Source organism: Sturnira hondurensis, unplaced genomic scaffold (assembly GCF_014824575.4).
Source record: "Sturnira hondurensis isolate 20B ecotype Veracruz unplaced genomic scaffold, ASM1482457v3 Scaffold0006413, whole genome shotgun sequence".
In the NCBI taxonomy this organism is placed as follows: domain Eukaryota; kingdom Metazoa; phylum Chordata; class Mammalia; order Chiroptera; family Phyllostomidae; genus Sturnira; species Sturnira hondurensis.
This window is the reverse complement of record NW_028079044.1, coordinates 43680350-43702568: the sequence shown is the minus strand read 5'-3', so window position 1 is coordinate 43702568 and position 22219 is coordinate 43680350. Positions and strand designations below refer to the sequence as shown.

At 49.7% G+C, this 22219-nt stretch overlaps 1 protein-coding gene across 11 annotated transcripts in view; it reads left to right on the top strand.

The window, feature by feature from the left end:
- The first annotated feature begins 6113 nt into the window (after window positions 1–6113).
- Window positions 6114–22219, top strand: part of MTSS1 (MTSS I-BAR domain containing 1) — a 140436-nt gene continuing 124330 nt past the window's right edge. For 5 of the 11 annotated variants that reach the window (XM_037048503.1, XM_037048501.1, XM_037048502.1 and 2 more), the window contains exon 1: window positions 6117–7141. In XM_037048503.1, the coding sequence (XP_036904398.1) occupies window positions 7070–7141 (72 nt within the window). In that variant the 5' untranslated portion in view covers window positions 6117–7069. Of the gene's footprint in view, window positions 7142–22219 lie in introns of all 11 variants that reach the window. The other 6 variants (XM_037048495.1, XM_037048493.1, XM_037048498.1 and 3 more) reach the window with 4 other exon arrangements.

Here is a 22219-nt window from a genome sequence, read left to right as displayed (position 1 = left end):
AATTTTCAGTATGATAATTCAGTAGGAAAACATATACTGATTGATTTTTCTTGTTCAGAATGTGCTGTGCTACCTCAAAGCTGAGAATTTATGTATTTCATCAACTCTGGAAAATTCTCCGCCTGTATCTCTTGGAATAGCTGCTCTCCCCTCCCCCATTCTCTAACAGCGTGCTTTACTCTTATTATAGCCTTCTGGTCTTCTAACCTATTTTTCCTATTTTCTACTTTATTTCTATGTGCTTTCTTCTGATTTTTCTGATCAAAAATTTTCTTTTCACCTCTGTGTCGATTCAGCTCCCTAACCTGTCCAAATATGTGTGGTAATTTCGATGACTACATTTTTCATCGCTAGTCCGTCTATTTAATTCTTTTTTCACAGTGCTTTCCCTCCTTTCATAATGTTGCGTTTTTGTGTCCTCCTTTGGTATTTTAGTCATTGCAATGTATTTATCCCTATCAGGTGACTGGATTAGCTTCAGCTCTTGTGGGTTAGACCCCGATGTTAGTTGTGGCTGCTGACACTTGAATACCATGGATGGACTGTTCCTTGTGCAAATGTACTTGTGAATTGTGAGCTCATTTCAGGGGCCTTTGTCTGTGGGAAACTTACAAGGAATTGACTGAGGGTTTGCCCCCTCAGAGCCATTCCTCAGTTGCTTCAGCCAGGCTACCCAGGACTGTGTTAGGCCAGTGACAAGTTTTCACATGGGTCCTCATCTTGGGCATTTGGGGTCCATTCAAGGTAAGGGAAATTCACACCCCAGACAAGGCTGTGGCGCGGGTCTCTGGTTACAAGTTCTCCGTGGGTGCCGTAGACCCACCCAGAGCCCAGACCAGGACTATCAAGCTTCTGGGTCAGCTACCGGTCCTGGGGTTCTGGTGGGAACGCTGCTTCCTGCTCCACCCATCCTGGAAGCTGTGTGATCGATCTCGATCTCGGGTCCTGACTCTGCGGAGGGGGCTCTCAGGTGCACTTCCCTCCTTACGTGGGCCCAGGGCCTCTTTTTCCCAGGAGTTCCCCTTTGGGCATCGGCTTTTGCACATTCTCTTCTGGTTTTCAGCTTCCTCTTTGTTTCTGGCCCCTAAGGATTTCCCTTCTTTCTTGCTAGTTCTGGATGGATTTAAAAGGGTTCTGATGACATTTTACCCAGCATGTCTGCGTGGCTGTAGCAGGAGAGAGTTTCAGGGTATAGAATCTGCCTCTCTCCAGACACGGGAAGTCCCCTTTTCATTGTGTTTACATCACCAAATGCTGGGTTTTGTGCTTGTGTAACATTTTCCATCTTTAGTTGCACTCAGAGGCCTCTGATTGATTAGCAATAGCCAGGTGTTTTTCAAGTGCTTCACAATTGCTGCTCTAACCAGAACTCACATCTTGTTTACAAAATGTTCCTTTTTCTCATCGCGCTTGTGTGGAATAGAAAGAGATGAATTCCAGAGGAAAATGAGATCAGATCCTGGACTGTCTCGTTCTCTAGTTTGTGAGGGGGCAGCGAAGAGGATACCTGCTCCCCTCAGAGTGCCCTTTGCAGTATCAAGGTAATGCAGAAGCTAAATTAGTAGTCAGCAGATAGCTTGGGAGCACATAAACAAGCAGAAAGAAATTCAGTGCTCCTGGGGGACAAGAGTGGCTTGGCATGGAGTAGGTGCTCAAGAAACATCTCTGGAACTGACCTGACCCATCACTACCGCACTACAGAGCAGACACATTTTCCTCGTGACCTAGACCTATCAGACAGGGTGCCAGACACACACAGATTCTTTCATCTTCTTTCTCTCCTTCATGGCTTCCCTGTGAACCAAGCCCCATACTCGACTCTTGTGATCACGGGCTGCTTGCAGCTTGCTTGCAGAGGAGTTTTTAAACATTTAGAAATTTAAAAAATATTTTGGTTCTGGGGAAACTTTACACCAAGATTCAAAGATTCAGTTCCTCTGGAAAGATTGGAACATGTGTCTATCAAGGGCCCACATTCCCCTTGGCCTTGGACTGGGGAGCACCTGGAGACCTTGCTCTCCAGGTCACTGTGGTTCTGCCACCACCTATGGACTTACACCTGACCCGCCCCACACAGGTAGGCTGTCTGCCCCCCCCCCCCCAGGCACAGGCTTGTGCCCTGCTGTCTCAGCATCATTTGGCCTAGCAACCAATCAGTTCGTGAGGACACACCTTCTTTTATTAGTTTTCCGGCCCAAGGACACATTCTGCACTCTGAGGTTACACCTGGCTGTATCCTAGGCCACTGTCCACAAACACTTGAAAAACATCTCTTATGGCAAGTCCCTGTGACAGATACTATCTATTGATTCTTGCTAGTTTCATTTTCAAAAGGGGATTCCATTTCCAGATTTGTGATACGTTATCTACTGACAACTCAGTTTTTCTAAGAGATTGAGTGCCTTTGGGCTCATAAGGAATTTTGCTTATAGAGCAAGTTTAGACCGATTTTGTTTCATAGATGAGCCATGGTGATGATCAATATGTATTAAGAGCTAACCGATATTGAGCTGGACCGTGGGCCAAGAGCTAGGCTAAGTGATCCCATCCAGTCCGCACACAGACTTTGGAATTAGCACTTCTCCTGTCCATTTTACAGGTGAAGAACCCGAGGCACAGAACACTGAGAAGTGAAGGAGCCAGAATTGAGACCTAGGCAGCCTGACCTTGGGCCTACCCTCTCAGTCCCACTGCATAGCCGCCGCCGAAGCCAAGCCCCTGACTAGGCTCAGGGGTTTCACAATCAGCACCTGACGTCTCACAGCAGCCCTGGGGGCCTCGCGTAGCCACCTGGCCTCACATTAAAGTCAGCTGAGGAGCTCTGAGAGCAACCTCGAGCGTGAAGCAAATATAATGGGTTAACATTTGGGGAACCTAATGGGGGTAAATGAGAAACTTCTGCCCTATGCTTGCAGCGTTTCCATACGTCTGACATTACATCCAAATTACAAAATTAAGAGAAGAAAAGAATGTGTTAGAATAATATTAGTTGATCTGGAGGGCTTTTTACAGAAGTCATTGGTAGCAAGAAGTGTTAACAGGAAGTGTTAATAGCAAGATCCAGAAAACTGTGTGTGCGTGATCACATTTTTGTAAAACAAATAATGACAAAACACGCACGCACACACACACACACGCACACACACACCCTCCATAGCCTTATACGAGAATGGAATAAAATACGCACAATACATTTTTTAAAGAGTCTGGGGCCCAGTCCCCAGAGATTCTACTTTAATTGTTTAGGGGTTGAATAGGTGGGTATGGATATCTTCTTTTAAAGGTCCTTAGATTAGGGTTCTTAAAACTGCTTCATACTGGAATCATCTGGAAAACTTTAAAATGTCTTGATGTGCAGGGCACAGTGCAGACGGACTAAATCAGTCTCCCGGAGAGGGGAGTGCAGGCAGGGGTGATTTAAAACTCCCCCAGGGAGTTCCAATTGCTACCAAGTTTGGGGACCAGCCTGGGCCCTCGATGCAGCCAGGGCTGAGAATCACTTCTAGCAAGGAAGGGAACTCACGTGTGTAGCCCTACTACGTGATAGGCATTCGACATCCGTTTCAATTCTGGGAACAGCCCATCAGTTAGGCATGGTGGGGGACACAGTGGCTGGCTCCCGCGATCAAGCAGACTGCTATGGGTCACAGAACGAGGACCTGGCGGGTCCTCCTGACCTGCCATCCTGCTTGAGGAAGACGTCATTCCCTCCCCCTCTCTCCTTCCCAGGATCACAGGGGTTGAAATTCCTCTGGTGCAGATTCATTCCTTTGGGTTCCTCCTTCCAGGAGCTATTAAAAACAAAAACAAAACAAAACAAAGTAAGAACTTCCGGGAGAAATTACATGTTAATCGGGTCTCAATGTCTGCACAGTGAGTGCTGGGGGTTCCAGAGCAAGGAGAAAGTTAGAGGCAGGCCCAAACATGGGGGAGGAATGAACGGAAAGGGGTGTAAATCTGATCTTGTCGTTTTTCTGCTCGCAGTCTCTCCATTCACCAGCCTGACCCCGGGCTTATTAAAAATGCCAAGTGTTGTCCCATATCTGGGCCTTTCCTGCTTGGTGGAACTTTCTTAGGCTGCCTCTCAAGATGGTTTGGGGTGTTTCACTTTCCCATGACAGACAGGCATCTGCTTCTCATCCTGAGGCCAGTAAAGGTCCCAGGGAAAAGGAGACAAGAGGGGTGTGCTTTGCCAACACTGCTAAGGTTGGGTGTTCCAGGCCTTGGAGTTTAGGTGTGTGGCGGGAAAGCAGAACACAGTGTCTCTGGGGCTAAGTCAGGAAACCTCTTATGCCAGGAGGGCTGGAGGCTGAGGAGGAGTGAGTCCTCGGGCATGAGAGTCAGAAAACCAAGGTTGAAGTCCTGTCTGCCATTCCCCAGAAGTAAAACGACAGCTAGTATGACCACCTCCTTCTTCAGGTTGTGGTGAGCATTAGGTATAACACACATAAAATGCCTACATTGCACACAGTAGGCCCTCGGTGATGTCAGAGGGACAACACACCAACATTCAAGTCCTGGTGCCCTCTGGGACCAGGACTGGAATGAGCCATGACCCGACCCCTCCTCCTCTTTCTTTTTAAAAATTTATTTCACTGTGGTGAGACCACAACATGAGATCCACCCTCTTAACACATTTTAAAGTGCACAGTGGTAAGTGCATGATGTTCAGCGTGTCTCCAGAGCTTGTCTTACATGATGGAGACCTCGTGCCCACTGATTAACGCCCACCCCCCGCCTCTTGGCAGCCATTGTTCTACTCCCTGATTCTGAGTTTGACTTTTTACTAAGTACTTCGTGTAAGTAGAGTCATGCAGGATCAGCCCTGTGACCGGCTTATTTCACTTAGCACAACGTCCTCAAAGTTCATCCACGCTATCGCATCTTGCAGGATTTTCTCCCTCTTTAAGGCTAATAACATCCCACTGTATGTCTACACCGCAGTTTCTTTATCCATTCGCCCGTCATGAACATCGGCTGCTTCCACCTCTCGGCTATTGTGAACAGTGCTGCAATGGATCTTTCTGTGCGGACGATTTATTGAGCGCTTATTTACTGTATGCCAGTAACTGCTGTAAATGCTCTCCATATATTAGTCTAGGTGAAATTCAGGACAGCCCTCTGAAGTAGATGCTATCTTTATCACCATGTACAAAGGAGAAAACTGAGGCCCAGTTAGTGTGGGCCAAGGCCAGGCTGTTAGATTATTTTGAACCCAGGCAACCTGGCTCCAAAAGCCATGGTCTTGATCACTACAGTATCTGTAGTATTATAGTCATAATAATGATTGAGAACAAAGTATGCGTCAGGCACTGTTATTGGCAAGGTGAAGATGAGACCTATGCATCCAAATGACCCTGGGGATGGGCTCTAGCATCAGTGAATTCTAGAAGTGACACTCCTTATGATTTGGGGGAGAGAGGTGGAGAAGGGGTTTGTGGTTAAGAGCCGGGCTGAGTGGCCCAGGGAAGAATGATGTTCTGAGCTGGAATATACAGCTGTATGGGTCCCTTTGATTCATGCAGTTTTTCAAAGCCAGAACTTTTCCTGTCACTGAGTCCGACACAAGTCGCTAACATTTTACTCATGGTCTCTTTTGTATTTTCCTTTTGTTGTATATTGTGCCTCAAATGGTCAGCTTAAGAGTCAAGAGAGCAGCTCTGCGTTAGGTGCTTATGTTGTAAGGTCTTTTAAAAGCTGCTCACTGGGCTCCCGTCCTCCTTGTCTTCTGGATGTTGATCTAAATGAGGGATTTTGTGGTGAAGCTGCAAAAATGAGCCACCAGCTCCCGATACAACTTGGTCACATTTGCTCTCTTTTCAGGTTAAACCTCCCAACAGGGCTCTCTGCAGTTATACCAGCACCAATGACCTCAGTGGGCCTGGAAAAATAGCTGTCCAAGCCAAGGGCAGTCAGCAATAATGCTCTTGGGCCATTTATTTTGCAATGGCAAATCAATCCACTTTTCCAGCCACCTGCAACTTTATTGAACTCCGCATCCCGCTGCAGGACACGCCCCTAACTCTCCTTAAATGACATATTTGGCTGCTTGCAGTCGTGACTCGACATTGCAGTCCTGATACCACAGATCAGGCTTGTTGTGAGAAGGTTGCAGCAGGAGCAGCAGCAGCAGGAGCAGCAGCAGCAGCAGCAGTTTTTTCTCCCTACTGAGCACTCATTATATGTTGGGCACTGCGCTAAGCTGGCCAACGTGATCCCTGGGGAGAGTCGGGTGCACCCTCCATTCCGGGCTCTCGCAGCCATTGTGGGGCGGACGTTCGCCTAGCCCCATGCTGACACGCCCTCTTTGAGCTGCGACCCGCGGCCAGGGAAGGAGAAGGCGCCCGATGCGTGCTCAGAAAAGGAAGCTCCAGCAGTGTTGGGATCCTCGCTGCATCGCCCGCCCGCTCCTCCCTGCGGCCCGCGCCCTACGCGCCTCCAGGGCACGCGCTCCCAGCCCCGCCCGCGCGCGCTCCCCCGCCCCCCTTCGCGGCGGACGCACGGCCACGAGCGCGCGTGCGCCTCTCGGAACGTCTCCGGGAGCTGAGCCAGACCGAGCGCCTGGGCCAGGAGCGCAGGAGTGAAAAGGAGGCGGCGGCCGCGGCTGCGAGCAACAGATCCATCCGGGCGCTGGGAGCGAACCCGCTCCGCTGTGGGGCGATTTTTTTAATTTCCAAAATTTTTATTAATTTAGAAAACCTTGCATTTTTAAATGGCGCTGGCCCCGGGTCAGCGGGCGGTTTTCTCTGTTTCAAGATGGGCTTTGCCGTTTCCGTCGTGGGCACCAGTGGTGGTCTGATTGTCAGCCTTCTCCGGGCATTTTTGAGGCCAGGAGCTGAGCGCTGCATGTAGGCGAATCACCCTACGGAGCGTTTTGGCTTTTAAAATTATTATTATTTTGAGTAGAGAGCAGTCGATCTCGGGCACTTAGTCCTTTTTGCAGGAGAGTCTGCGAGTCTGAGGTGGGTCGCTGGGAGGGTGAAATTCCTCCTGGGGTGAGCGAGCCCCGGTCCCGCGCACAGTCCAGGCGGCCCAGAGTGTGTGTCCTGTCCCTGCCGGCGCCGGGAAAATGGAGGCTGTGATTGAGAAGGAATGCAGCGCGCTCGGAGGCCTCTTCCAGACCATCATTAGCGACATGAAGGTAGGTCGCTGGCCGTTGCGCGCTGACCTGGCCGCGGTGCTTCGCCTCCGCCCCGGGCCAGCCGCCCAGTCCTTGTCTGTGCGGTGGCCGGTAGCCACCTGCGGGAGCGCTGTGGCCCGGGTGTCACCTGCTCACCCGGGGCGCCGTTTCGGGCTCTGCGGGGTCACCGGGCGGGCGGCGTCCATGGAGGTGTCTGATGCCCTGTGCCCTCTCCCCGTTCATTGCCTAGGGGGTGACCCCACCTCGTTTTCCTGGAGGGTTCAGGGCCCCGGCACCGAGTTTTCCATTGTCTATTGCTGGACGGAGTGTTTTGCGACCTGCGGAGGCTGGATGCCTGGGCTGACACCTGATTCCCTGGGGTACGGGGAGGGGGCCCGGGGCGCGGTGGTGGGGGCTGTGCCCAGCCACGGAAAGAAGCCCTGGGCCGGAGAGACTGGGAGGGAAGCTTCCCTTTCCCTCCCTGGCTTTCAGGTCCACATGGGGGGATCTGAGCAAATTGGATATTAATTAGGCTGTTCCAAAGCTGGTGAGAGTGTGCATGCCTTCCCTCGGCCCTTCCCGGAGGTGCGGAGCAGAAGTTCCCAGAGCAGCCTTGTGTGCGCCCCTCCTTTCCCTAGCTGAGGCTCCCAGCCTGAAGGCAAGATGGGGCCCCCACAAACAACTATATCTTTTTCCCTCACGTACCCACTACACACAGATTCCAGGTTTTTTCTTGGAAGGATTGTGAAAACTGTGTGTGTGCGCGCGTGTGTGTGCGTGCGTGCGCGCGCACACGCGTGTGTTGGGGGCGGAGAACAACACCCTGGCTTTTTCCTGCGAAGGGTGGGACTGAGGATAACCTGATCCTTGGATTTGAATTTTCTGGTGCATACAGATAGACCAGGCCCCGTGTTACTCATCCAGAGGAAATATATTCAGCTTTGAGAGCTAACTGGAGGTGGGAATTGGGGGCGGTGGGAGGAATTTTTTTTCCGTGTATATTTAGGGAGCTTCTCTTTGGCTCTAGCCCAGCCTCAGTTTGCCTCAACAGATCCGGGGAGGTGGTGTTTAATTAGAAGCTCAGCTTCCAAAAGGAGTGGGCAGGTTTGGAAGCTGTGCAGCGAGTGGGTGTGGACAGCCCCTCTTCAGCCTCTGCTTGGGTGCGGGGAGGAGCTTTTGTCTGATGAAGTGTAAGCTTTGGGGAGGGTTTGGCCTTGGAGATGGACTTTGGGAAGGAATGTTCAGCTGTCACGGGCTGTTTCCCCCTTTTTAGAACCAACTGCCATCTTGCCCAGGGTGAACTTTTCCAAGGTGCCTCTGTCCTGGTCTTGTCTATTTTGAAATCCTTCTACATAGCCTGTGCCTTTTGTTAGAAATTGGCATTTGTGTAGCATTATCTTCAAAGATACCCTGTTTGCCCAGGAATGCCTCTAATCCAGCCACTTGGAATTAGGTAGATTATTCCCTGTTCAAAGGCAGCCCCTTGCATTCCTCTGCCTTTAATCCACCACTGAAGTGCGCTTTTGAGACAAAGATTGGTGCCTCCTTGGACTCTTAAGAGTATTTCTGGTTAACTTAAATTCTCCATGCCTTATAATCAGACAAGATTTGATTTGAAGCACATTGTCTGTTCTTATCACTAAGGGAAGAATTTGAGATGAGTTGATGAAGTTGAACCCAGTGACCTAATAGATCTGCCCACTGCAGTCTCAGAGTGTTTTCACATCTGGAGTTTTTTCTCTGTCTTTGTTCCTCAGTCCAGAATCTAGGCTTGGTTTTTCCCATTTACTGGGTTGAGCCCAAAGCCCTCAGAAGGTAACCCACTAGAGGGTGGGCCCTTCTGCTTTCCACCTGCCATTCCATGGCTGCCCTGTGGCATTGTGGCCCTGGAGGATTTGTGGGTGCTAAGTTGGCATTGCTTTTTTTTTTTCCCTCTGCAGGATTCCAGTTAAAAATAGACACTTATTTAATGCCCCTTCAGTGCTGGGTCTATAGTTTGTGGTTCCTGAGTTCTTCCCCTTTCAATGTAGTAGCATTTGTCCAACGTGCCATGGGAAGACATTTGTTTTAAAGGTTTTTTCTTTTTGTTTTGGCAGTCAAAGATTTTAAAAGCAAGGTGGAGTGGAAGACTAAAATCTGCCTCGGAGGTCTGCAGAATTTCAGACTGTTGGGGAGGAGAGAGATAAGGGAAAAGAGAGGGGGTGTCTGATTTCCAAGATTCTTTATTCATAAGACCGTCACCAAATATTTTCAGAGTTTTCTTAGTAAAAGATTTCTTTATGTATTAGATGATAGTGACATTTGAAAGGGGAGCTTTAAAATTTGGGCATAGAGGATAAGCAATGTATAGTATGCATATGCATGAAGTTGCCAGTGATAAAGGTCAGTTTTTAATATCTAAAGTCAGCTGACTTTCTAATGACCTGCTTATCTGTTTTTTCTCTTCTTTGAACTCTCTGATAGGTTTATAAAGCCTCTGGTTCCCTTTCTGTTTGCTTTGAAGGACAAGTGTAAATGTCGGAAACCCATTTGGAATGCCACCTTGAGGAAATTTTTAGGTTATTTGCTAGGAAGTGATGTTGGCCTGGGGTGAGTAAAGGTAAGGAAAGGGGCTTTTTTTCCCCGGAGCGATTGATTCTCCAAAATGAACAGCAGCACAAGAAGTGGATCCCTGTCCTGTTTGAAGGAAAACACACACACACACACACACACACACACACACACGAGAAATGGAGTCAGGCTNTGGAATGCCACCTTGAGGAAATTTTTAGGTTATTTGCTAGGAAGTGATGTTGGCCTGGGGTGAGTAAAGGTAAGGAAAGGGGCTTTTTTTCCCCGGAGCGATTGATTCTCCAAAATGAACAGCAGCACAAGAAGTGGATCCCTGTCCTGTTTGAAGGAAAACACACACACACACACACGAGAAATGGAGTCAGGCTAGGCCTACCACCATCCATCTCCCAAAACCAAAGGACCTGGAGACATCAGTGAGCTGGAGAGGCTTCTTTCTGCTTTCTTCTGATGATCCTTCATCTGGTTAAGTCCTCCGCTGTCAGGATGTGCGTTTTACCCTTTGCAGGGGGAGGGATGCAGAAGAAGCCCTCACTCCTCTCCCAGTGGGATGCAGCTGTTAAATAACTTATTGATTCTTTGACGAGAGGAAACCGTGTGTTTTTCCCCTTCCTTCCACCCCACTGTGGCGGTGGTCAGTAATGAATGGTGGTGTGCAAAATCGCTTACTGGCTGCCTTTCCGCCCATCCGCATAAATCAAGTCGTCTGCTGTGAGCTGATCCCAAAGGAAAAAGGGGAGGCCAGAGACTCATGTGGCTGGAGGCAAGGGCCCACTGCCTGTCTGTCTCGGGCAGCATCGGGCTGGAAGTGACTGTGCATGGAAGGTCAGGTGATTGACTTCTGATGTTCAGGGAATGTTGGCTGCATGAAGGGGGCCCTGGGATCTTTTGGAAGTTTCTATCCCAGTCCTGGGAAAAGACAGGCTAACTGTTGCAAACAGCTGATGATGCTTTTTTTTTTGTAATTGAGATATAATTGACATAGAACTTTATATTACTTTCAGGTGCATACCATACTGATTTGATCTTTGTGTTTTTTAATTGATTGTTTTTGAAAAAATTTAAATAATTGAACCAGCATAGGATTCCAGGATGTCTGGGGGAGCTCTTAGGACCCGGAGACTGGGCTCAAACTTGGGGGCAGCTCACCCTGTGGCTGTCTTTCTTCTCTTAAATAATTACTTTAGTTCAAAAAAAGAGTTGGATGCTAAAATCAAATATTTTTCTTAGCCTTGTTGCTCAAGAATCAGCACGCCGGGAGCGGAATTGGGCCTGATGTAGGAGGACTTTGTACCAGGTCGGAGAGTGTGTTTGGGTTATATAATGTGACTGGGAGTGAAAAAAATACCCAACCACACCTTGAATTCCCCACCTGAGGTCTCACTCTCGGTGTCCTGTTACCAGCACCTGTGCTGGGCAGAATAGGGGCCTTGTTCGGCTCCATTCTGCTGCCCCCACCTCTGTTCACTGCCAGTATCCTCTCTCCTAAGTTCTGCCTAAAATTAGAACTGCTAGAGGGACTTCTTGAATTCCATGGAAGTCTCTTTGTGGTTCAAAGGCACGCCATGATGTTTTCCCTCACTTATCCTCGGATCAAGAATGTGGGCCGTGGGTCCAGCCCTGGGTAACGATTTCAGGGTTGTTTTTCTCTCCCTTCTGCTTTGGGTCCCTACCAGAAGAGATGCTTACTTTCTCCGTGTTTATCCAGGGCCTGCTCCGTGGAAGCCTTTTGCTGGGCCTCCAGGAGCCGACGATCCCCAGGGCCTGAGGCCCTTGGAGAGGGACCTGACCTCCTAGGACTCCTCACCAAAAATGTTTTCTTTGGGAAGATATCGAAAACCCAGGCAAGGCCTGTGCCAGCAGCCAGGTGCTCCGAGGGAGGTGGGCTGCTCTGTAAATGGCGGCACACAAAGGCAGGACAAGCAAAGCCTTTGTAAAGTACACATGTTGGCTTTTGTCTTAGCAAATGGCTGTGTTTGTCCAGGGCTTTACAGCTTCCTCAGTTGGAAGTAGAGATGTCATAAAATCCGCAGCAGGGAACTGCCCAGAATGGGTGTCTGCTCAGAGATTTAGGGCCTCTTCCGTGCAGATCAATCTTTTTGGTTCTTTAGGGGCAGATCTTGTGGTCCAGGTTCAGAAAGAAATCTTTTTTTTTTTTTGATCTTGGTTTTGAGTGTATCTGTGGGAAAATCCCCTCATCCATCATATTTAACCAAATAGTTCAGAACCAGTTGCTTGGTGTTCTGATATTCTACAGAACGTAATGCCCGAAATGCAGCGAGAAGGTCAGTCCTAGGTCACGGTGTGTGTGGAAGGTGAGCTGAAGTTGAATTTTGCCTGCACCGAGCTGTCGTTCCATTCTCATGCGAGGAACTGGTGCCCAAAATAATACAGTAGTTATTAAGCACCAGCAGAGTCGCAAGTTCCAAGTTCCATACTATGATTTCAGCAAGTGAAGATACAGAATTCCCAGTTAAATCTGAGTTTGTGATGAACATTGAGCAGTTTTTAGTGTAGGTATGTCTCATGCGTATTATTTTCTTCTCAGCTGCTGCCCTCTTGCCCTCTGAACTCTTCATTTTGTGTCTTGGGTGTAGAGAAGAGGAAAAAGCTGCATGATTTCCGTCAATTTGGCCAGCTCCTTTGGGGTTGTTCAAATGCTTGGAGGGTGGAACAGTTGAAACTATGGATCTGTTATCTATAATTTTCATCTAGGCTTTTCCCATCTTCGCAGAGATGGGTGAGAGCTGGCAAGATTCCTTCTGTAGCGAGACCTTCAGATGTTCAAAACTGGGTGTGGAAAAATGAGATCATTTCAAGTTCACCGTTATTTCTCGGAACAGCCTTCGGGATACTGTCCCCTAAAACCCACACCTCTGCGAAAACAAAGAAATCCCTCTCCCCAAGAGCCAGTGGACAGATTCAGCTGCCTGCAACATCAGATGAGAAGTATTTGGGGCCCCTTCCCTGATGCCTTAATCAGTTTAACTCAGATGCACAGATTGCACTGCTGATAGGGCCTTATTAAGTAGCAAACCAGAAAGACAAATGGAGTAAATTAATTGGCTGAGCACCGAGGAAGCCCATTGTATTTGATTGCCAGTGTTCTCCCTTGAATTCGCTAGAGACTGCGGAAGGTTTCATCTGAGTACATGCCCCCCCCCACGCACAAACCTACCAGAACTCAAACCTACCCAGTGCAGATTCCAGAGTGGCCCAGCCATTACCAGTGTTTCCCACCCCTCAGCCTTAGGGAGGCCTTGGCGTGAGGCTTTACCATCTGTCTCTGTTGCTTCCTGATTTAAGGTGCTCTAGTGTGCACCTCTGTAAGTGGGTGCTCAGTGTTCACTGCAGGTAGTGAACAGGGGCAGAAAGGACTGTGCGAGGCCTTGTGCTAAGTGCGTGGCATTTTTGGATTCATGTTATCCTCATGTCAGTCCCACTTTACAGATAAGAAAACTGAGGCTTGGAGAGGGCGTCAGTCAGTTGTCAAAGGTCATGGTGAGGCAGACTGGACTGTGGTTTATTTGATTCTAAAGCTGGAACTCCTTAGAACATGCCTAGGGTAGAGAGGGGTGTGGATTTATTTCTAGAAGACAGCATTTCACTTGCCCGAGTTCTACACGAGGCTCAAGGAAGAGGCAGGGTCTTATCTCTGTGCTTCTGGCCCAGACCCAGCCTGGAAGTGTGAGCTTGAGCGGAGGTGCCGCCTGGTTGCTAGTGGGGCGGGCGGCTCCCAGATGGCTGTCACTTTTGTGGAAATCATTCAATTGATGGTATACTGACATGTGGCTTCCTTCCTTCTTCCACTTACCAGTCTTTTCTAGCAGATAACCTGGCATTCTCCTTTTCTCTTCTTTCTCTGGGTGTGTAAAGGGGGAAGAATTCTTTGGACCTGGCTCTGGCTGTCACCCTGGGTCCCTGTCCTTGTCCCCAAAACACCTCCATGACGGGCCAGAGGGCCCCATTTATACATCAGTCCCCGAGGCAGGGCGACTGTGCAAGCCTGACAGCCCCTCCTAATTATATGAATTGAATAAGTTCACCCAAAGTTCAAATGGCTCCTCAAAGAGAACTCCTTACCTTGAACTCATTTTGCGTCCAGCCCTGGAGCTCCCTTGTAAAAGAGCTTTCTGTATTTAATTATGTCCCCGGTAGCCCTCCAGTTTGGGTTGAGTTGGTAGAGCCATTATGCGTCTGTGTTTGAAGAACTTGATGAGATCGCCAAAAAAAAAAACCTCCTTCCTCTGTGGACTCTTGGCACATGCTGCCTTGGTCATAGTTTCTAAGTGGTTTTTCTTTTCCTGTCTAGTTTAAGTGGGTGAAAAAAAATCAGTTGAGTGCCTTTTGAGCTGTGTGTCTTTTTATTTGCTTTCTTTCTGTCAAAGAATCTGGCCAGCAGTGAAGTATTAACTGTGCAGAGCAGCGGCCTCCTGGAGGCAGGGGACAGGTTCTACCCAGGACCCTGTTTCCTGCCATCCCCCACAGGACAGGTGTCTCCAGGGGGCTGGAGAGGGGGGTCTGGCTGGAGGAGCTGGTTCTGGGCAGGTGCTCCCCTTTTGGTACGATGGGTGTGGTTACAGGGACAGGTGCGTTGGATTCCTGGAAGCCATTAGGCACTGATGCCTGGACCCCGTTCCCCAGAGGCTCTGACTCAGTGCCCCCAGGGTGCCTTCCTGGGCGTTAGGATTTGTAAAAGCACCCCCAGGTGACTCTGCTGTCAGGCTTGAGTGAAAGCATCTTTAGATGGTCCTACAACAATGTGAATATGCTTAACAGCCGTGAACTGTACATTCGGTGGTGGAGATGGCACGTTTTGTGTTAGGTGCCCTCGAGTCAGCTCTGACCCCAGTGACCCCATGAATGAGAGATGTCGGTGGCCGGTGGCCGAGTGCCTGTGGTTTCTTTTATGGAGTCAGTCCGTTGCATACTTGGTCTCCCTCTTTTCCTGCTGCCTTCGATGTTTCCTGGCATCAACATCTTTTCCACGGAGCCCCGCCTTCTCCCCGTGTGCTGGAGGAAGTAGGGCGGCTTCGGTTTTGTCCCTTTTTTGCCTCTGTCAGTGTTTCAGGCTTCATTTGCTCTGCTTGTTCGTCTTTCTGGTGGTTCAGGGTATGTGTATTTAATCACAAATTAAAATAAAAATAAATTTGTGGTGAAATGACACTAGAGGAAATGAACTGAAATATAAAAAATAACAGAAAAAGCCCCTTTAGCATACGTGGCTGTTTTTAATTGATATGTCATGGTTCTGTCCAGCACGATTTTTTTCAGTAATGGAAATTGTCAAATATGGCGGCCGGTAGTCCTTGTGACTGTTGAGCGCTTAAAGTGTGGCTAGAGTGACCAACGAACTGATTTTCACATTTTGTTTAAGTTTAAATAGCCCTGTGTGGCTAGTGGGCACTACATGGGACAGTGCGGGTCTGCAACACACCACCTAAGTAAAAATGGGTGCTGGCTTTTCTACTCCCTGCTGGCCACGTCATTGCCCTGAAACCCGTCGTGTGGAAATTATAGCACTAGGGCTGACCTTGGAGTCAAGGAGATGTGGTTTTAAACCCTGTGGGCAAGTTACTGGGTCTCTCTGAGCCGCATTTTCCTGTTCTGTAAGACGGGCCTACCTTAGGGGGTTTGTTGCCGGGATTCTGGAATGGGGTAATGCTTATGGTGGGGCTCAGATGTTAGCTGTGTTATTGTTGTCTTGTGGGCTGAGGAGTGAAGGATTCTGACTTCCTCCAATCACTGTAGTTGTTATCTCCACCACTTGCGAGAGCAAACGCCACCCCACCCACCCCTCCCCCAGCTATAGTGAGAGCTCACTTGCTATGAAGTTGCAGGAAATGCAGAAGTTGAGGTTTTTTCTTGCTAAGTAAATTGCTCCCGAGTTTATTATAACCTCATTTGGCTCTGCTAAGCCTCTGATTTGCGTTTGTGTGTTTGCAAACCCACTGTCAGTGTAGAAAGGGAAGGGAGGGCCAGGTGCCTGGCTGAAGTCCCCAGGGTGTTTAATTTAATGCTTGAAAAAGTTTTTTTTTTTTTTTAAATGAGATGTTTACACCAGGGTAAGGAGAGAGGAGTTGCTTGGAAGGGCTAGCATTTTCTGTCTACATTTTTAAAAATTCCTCTTCTTTTTCTGGAGTGACCCTCAGGAAAAATGACCTCGCTTGCCTGTAGCCTGCTCTGTCACAGGACCTTCCTACTGAAACTTCTCTTTCTTCCCCAGGCTGGGCCATATTTGGCTTCTTCCCAACTGCCTCTCTGCTGAATGTGGCCCAGCTGCCTTAGCCTGGCCTTCAGGGACCCTGGTGGCTTGTCCCTGGCTGAGTGGTCTGCTCGGGGCCCAGTGCTCTCCAGCCTGGGTTCCCTGGCGTCTTAGGTCACATCCTGCGCTCTGGGTTCTTGCTGTTTGCCCCATTTGGAGGACCCTCTCTGCCATGGTTGCCTGATGAAATCGTTCTCCTGCAAGGTCTCACCAGAAAGTTGTGTAATTTCTGGTCCCTCGTCTTTTTACCAAGCCAGATAAGTGACCCCTAGGGACTTTTCAGATTCTGTGGGGAGTCTGCCTTTAGTGGTTGCCCTTCACCTTTGACCCCTGGCTCTGCCACTTCGGTGACTCTGGGCAAGCTGCTTGACCTCCCTGAGCCTTGATTTTTCTTATCTGTGAAACGAGGGGGATAATACCTCCCCTCTTAAAGTTGCTGAGGAAAAAACGAGAAAGTCTATGTAAAGAGCTTAGCATGAAGTAGTTGCTGAGTAAAATGCCCTGTGTGTCTGTCTCAGCTACCCTGGTAATTCCTAGTGGGGTTCCCTGCTGATAGTGTCGCAGAAGACACAAGAAACCTGTATCTCCAGTAGAGACTAGAGTGAAATGGTTTTTGAGCCTACAGATAATTTGAGGGAACCAATTACACATATTCAGCAAATCGATGACATGGTGGAGATACATACACCCGTGGACAAAACACACACAGTCCCGACCCTCACGTTGTGTAGTCCAGAATAGGAGCAGACAAGGAATTAGCGATCAGTGTGGTCAGCACCACGACCGATGTCAGAGTACTGTCTTTTGGGGGTCCTGGGTAGGGCCTCTGGTTCTTACGTGTATGGAGAGGACAGAATGGGGTGGGGGGCTGTTGGTACAGGTAACACCAGGCGGAGAGCTGAGTTTTAGTTTCCTTATTTCACAAGCATTTAAATGACACAACCAGATAGTATTCTAGTGTTTTACAAATGAAGACTCTTCATCCAACAGCCCAGTGAGGTAGTTACTGCTTCATCACCATTTCACAGAGGAGGAAACTTAGGGGCAGGCAGGTTAAGCCATTTTGCCCACTTTATAAAGCCAGGAGGAGGCAGGTGTAGCTGGGATTTGAACCCGGGGAGTCCAGCTCCAGAGTCTGTGCCGTTATCCAGCAGGCTGGACTGTCTCCCATGTCATACATAGTATTTTAGGATTTCATTTTCAGATTCTGTAATGGGTGTATTTCATCGATCTCTTTGATGACTCTTCTGTCTGCACCATTAGGACTCCAGATGAACCAGATAAAGCTTTAAAAAAAATCTAGGCTTTTCTCTGATTGGCTTCAAGAAGCTCAAGGGGCCTTCCTGTATTTGAAGAGGCATTTGATTCAAGCAATGACATGAAATTGTCGGGCAGTGAACTCACCTGAGGAGTGCCTCTAACTTGTCAGCAGAGGGGAGTCTGGGGAGTGGGCGGGGTGCGAGACCTAAGCGCCTGGCGTGGTTGTCCAAGGTGACAGCCTCATGACATGTGTTTGTTTGGCAGGAGAAACCCCCTCCATCAGGGTCACCCCAGTAACCGGCTGTGCACCCACATGACTGAGTGCCAAACAGGAAGGGGCACATTTGCGGGAGGAAGCTGACCTGCTTCGAGATTGGTTCCCAGGGAGACAGAGCACGGTGGCCCCTGGAGGCCTGGCTTGCGGGAGCCCGGCTCCAGCAGCTGCAGCAGGCGGTGAAGGAAGTCTTTGAGTTTGGTTTAATGGTCGCTCTTTGTTTTGAAGTGATTGTTTACTGAACCTTCAAAGCCAGCTCTCCAGCAGGATGTGATCTGGGCCTGAATAATTGGATGAGGCACCCCAATAGGAAGCAAGTAGTGGGGACCAGAGCCAGGAGTAGCTAGCTGATGGCCCAGCCTTCGGCATCGGAGCGCTGGGGGGCGGGGCCGCTCCGGAGGGCCTGAGGCCCTCTTGCAACCTGAAGTTGCAGCAGGGGTCCCTTGGAACCTGGCCTCTTTGATGATGTCGGGCTGGCCTTAATTAGGGACACCCTAATTAAGTCGCCGAGGAGGAAGCTTTCTCCTAAAAATAAATTAGCAAATGTTTTGAGAGCATTTCATGAGGGATTGCTTCTCAGGTTATGCAAGTAGTGGAAAGTTAATGGAAGACAAACTGAGAAACTTCAGTTCAGGAAAAAATCAAAGTCACCCTTAACCACTTGATCACAAAGTGGGTTATGTGCACACGTTTTTGACGAGGGTTCACACAGCCTGTGCTGTGCCAGAAATTTCTTTCTTCGCTTAGCTTTTCACTGTACTGCCTTTCCATACGTGTCATTATAGGCCATGTCAGTTTCAATGGCTGCGTGGTGTGGCATTGTTCTGTATGCCTGTAGTGAATTCATTTAGTGGACATGTGTTGAGGACCCACTGTGTGCCGGGTTCTCAGTTATGTGCTGGCGATACCGTGGTAAATAAAATGGACATAAATTCCTGCCCTCCTGGACCACATTCTATGGGAGTGGGGACAGACGCATTGAGACAGTCACGTCTCTGGCTGATTAGAAGGATTATGTGCAATGGGGAAAAATAAGGCAGGGACCCTGTTGTTGTTTTTAAATAGAGTGGTCAGGGAAGGCCTAACAGAACAATAGCTTATGAAGTAGGTAGATATCAGAGGAAAAATGTTCCAGGTGTTCAAAGGCCCTGAAGTGGGAGCCAGTTCCGTGCTGGTTCATGTTTAGACTGTGTCCGGATTTTGATGAATTGTAAGCAGTGCTGCAGTGAATATATCCTTGTAGCTACACGTTGTTAGGGTTCAAGGAAGCGGCGGTGGGACCCGCTTGTCAAGTCTACCCCCGGGAGCAGTGGCCTCACAGCGCTGGGCACAGTTGGTGCACTCTGCCACCTTCCACTAAACAGGGCCTCCTCCATGCCCCCAAGTCCCACCCCTGGGCAGCCAGAACGACACCAGGAAGGACGAGGGCTGTGTGCTACTTCCACACACCTGGCCTCCCCCCGACTTCCGTCGTCAGGTCTCTCCGGAAGGATTTATCCTGGGTCAAGCACCTGTGCTTTCCATGGCTTTGGGAACCCATTGCCGGCGCCTTTCAGAAAGCGTGCGTGTCAGCTCCCAGCCCCCTGTGTGGGTGTTCACCCCCAGGGATTGCATCTCAAGGACCCCTGGGACTGAGAAGTTGCCCAGGCCACAGCTTCCGAGCCCCCGAGGGACGTGGCGTTTCGTGGAGTGCGGGGATCCTCAGTGCTTGCTGTCTGCGGTGTTGGGGAGCAGAGCCCGCATGTGCCCCGGGGAGTGTGTGAGGTGGAGATCCCTGGGCCTGTCCCCGGAGGTGCTGACCCAGTGGGGCTGGGACGGGGCCCAGGTGCCTGTAGTCCTGGCAGGTGTTGCCCGTGAGTGTCTGGCAGGTCATGCTGGGGTTATACCCCGAGTAGGTGGAAGTAGGGGTGCTCTTGGGCCACCCTGAGCGACCAAGAGCCTCCTGCAGCTCCTGAAGTCAGGAGGAGGGATCCCCCCACTTGCAAATCACACCTACCTGAATGTGTTTCAGGTGGGCACAATGACTCCTGTGCCTAAATGTTGCGTGACCTTCTCTCTGCCTGCTTTTCTTTGCTAATTTTGTTTCTTATGTGGGAATGCTTCCTTCTTTCCTCCTTTATTTCCTTCCTACTGGCCAGGAAAATTCCCTTTTATCCTGTAATACTGAGGGGAGGCATCACCCCCACTCCCAGAAGCTTGCACCAGCCCCACCTCCCCGTACTTCGTATTTGGGTGGGTGCCCTCCGAAGGCTTAGGGATTGGCAGCTTATGTGTCATTGTTCTCTTGTCTCTCTATGGCCGCTTGTCACCTGTGCATAGTAGGTGCTCATTAAATGTCCGAGTCAGGGTGGCCGGCGTTGTAGGTTGACTCATTAAAATAGCCGTCGCCAGCGTTTATTGAATGCTAGTCACCCTTTTGAGCACTTGGATTGTTTCACATACTCTCATGATCGTCCTTTGAGGTGGGGACTCCCAGAGGCATCATTTACAGAAGAAGACAGGACACAGCAGCACCTGGCGACTAAGGAACTTCAGTTATTCTGTCGGGGGAGCCGAGGTTGGCCAGGCCGACTCTAGAGCCAGGCATGTAAGCCCTGGACTCCCCTGGTCCTTTCGGACTCTAGAATGTGGTTGCCCTCAGGGTCCACTATCCAGGCAAGGGCAAAGACATTCCATGGAAAGACGTCAGAAGCAGAGCAGTGACTACAGAAAGAACATACACACTCATTGCCCTTTTTAGTGACGCCCACCTGCGTGTCATTTCCAGCAGCCGAGTGGGATTTGGGGAGGTGTGGAGGAGGCTCTGTCTGGCGGGAGATGGCAGAGTGCACAGGTGTGCACAATACAGTAAGGCCATGCACATCCAGGGTCCCCTCCCAGGTCCCAGGTGCTTCTGTATCTCCTCGGGGTCCTGGAGAAATCAGCCCGAAGCAGAACTGATCCCTAGAGGCAGAAGCGGTTGTGGAGGTGGGTGGAGGCAAATCAGAGAGGGTACTCCCAGGGAGAAGTGGCTGAGTGTGGGGACGCAGACTAATAGCAACAACACCTGACATTTTTATAGGGTGTGCGGGTCACCAGTAATTTGCTTAGGCTCATCATCCTTGTGGACATTTGTAAACAGGAATAAACAAATGCAGCAGAAGCTTTGGACCCTGTGGGCTGGGACAAGGTTGGAGGGTAGGTGCTTTTTATCCTGGAGAGCCCGAACTGGACGCAGAGGCAGACGTCACTTAGTGGCACGTGGGTAAAGGCAGCCAGACCCTGTGTCGGTGCTTGGTGAGTGAGTCCCCGAGTTCCCAGTTGTGGACAAGCAGTGAGTTTTTGGCGAACCTGGGAAACAAATTTATTGTCAAAAGAACGGGGCAAACTTAGGGAGCAGTTCACAAAGTAAATTAGATGTGAGGACAAACCCTTCCCTGACCTTTGGGAAATTATTTAAGCTCTCTGTGCCTTCGTTTTCCAGGGAGAAAGGGGGGTGTTTAACGGCTGCTCTGCCGCCTGCCCTTCCCTGGGTGGTTTTGTACCCTGTCAAGTACACGCAAAGTGAGATGGTGTGCTCAGCGATGGTCGCAAAATAATGTGAATTCTTGGATGGATCCAGACGACTCTTGGAAATACTAGAGGAAATATCACAGCAGTACAAGTGGAGGCGGAGGCGGGGGTGGGGTGGGGTGAGATGAACTCGGAGAATGGAACAGGACAGGGATTTAATTTGCAAAGACATGTAGACCGTGGCGCACACACACCAGTTTCTGTGGGGAGGGAAATGTCCATCTGCGCTGCCCAGCACTGCAGCCACTAGCCACGCACGTGTGTCTATCGAACACTTGAGTGAGGAACTGAGTGCTTGGTTTTATTTTGTTGTAACTAGTTCAAATTTATGGAAGTCCACGTGGCCAGGGACCCTTTTATTGGAAGGCTCGGCATAGACAAAAGGAAGGCTCCTTAGTAGGAGACTTAGAACATAAATACTACGTTGAAGGTATGGTTGACATACTTGTTCGTTTTTTAAACAGTTTATTTCAAGTGGAGACCTACCCATATGTCAGAAAACAGGCATTCTGGGCCTGGAAACTCATAACCCAGGAGGAAGAACAAAGCTTGATGTCCTTGTCTTAATTAGGGTGTCGTAGTTACAAATGGAGCAGTTTGTGGGGGTGGGTGGAAGGAGGGAGCACCTTTGTGGTTCAGTCTTCTTTTTTATAGGCATATTTATTGCTGGTGAGCTTGGGCAAGTGGGTGAGGGTGGGCGTGCACGGAAGCAACCATTGATTATCTCCAAGGCTGTCATCCACTTGATGGACAGGGATAATTAGTGGATTAGGCAAGCTCCAATCAGAGAATAAAAGCCCAGGAATGGCTTTTATGATGGATGGGCTTACACAGGGCCTCTTTTATCTGAGGATCTTGGGAGTCCTTCATCTTGCAGGATGGGGTGGGGAAGGGTAGTTTTGGGGACAAAGCTGTGACAGGCATTCATGGGCCCCGTCCTTCATTTTGCACACCCACTTCTGGAAGCTGCAAGTTCCTGCCTCGCACTGAAAGAAGCGAGGTGTCCAGAGGTGCTTCTGTTTGGGTCAGACGCTTCCTCTTGAAGCTTAGCTTTTTCGTTTCCCCGGAGTCTGAGCTCACCAAGGGGTGTGCCCAGAGGAGGAAGGGGAAGGATGCCGTGGGCTGCGTGCCGCATGCTCGTCCTGATGAGGCTCCTGCAGACCCACCAAGAGACCTG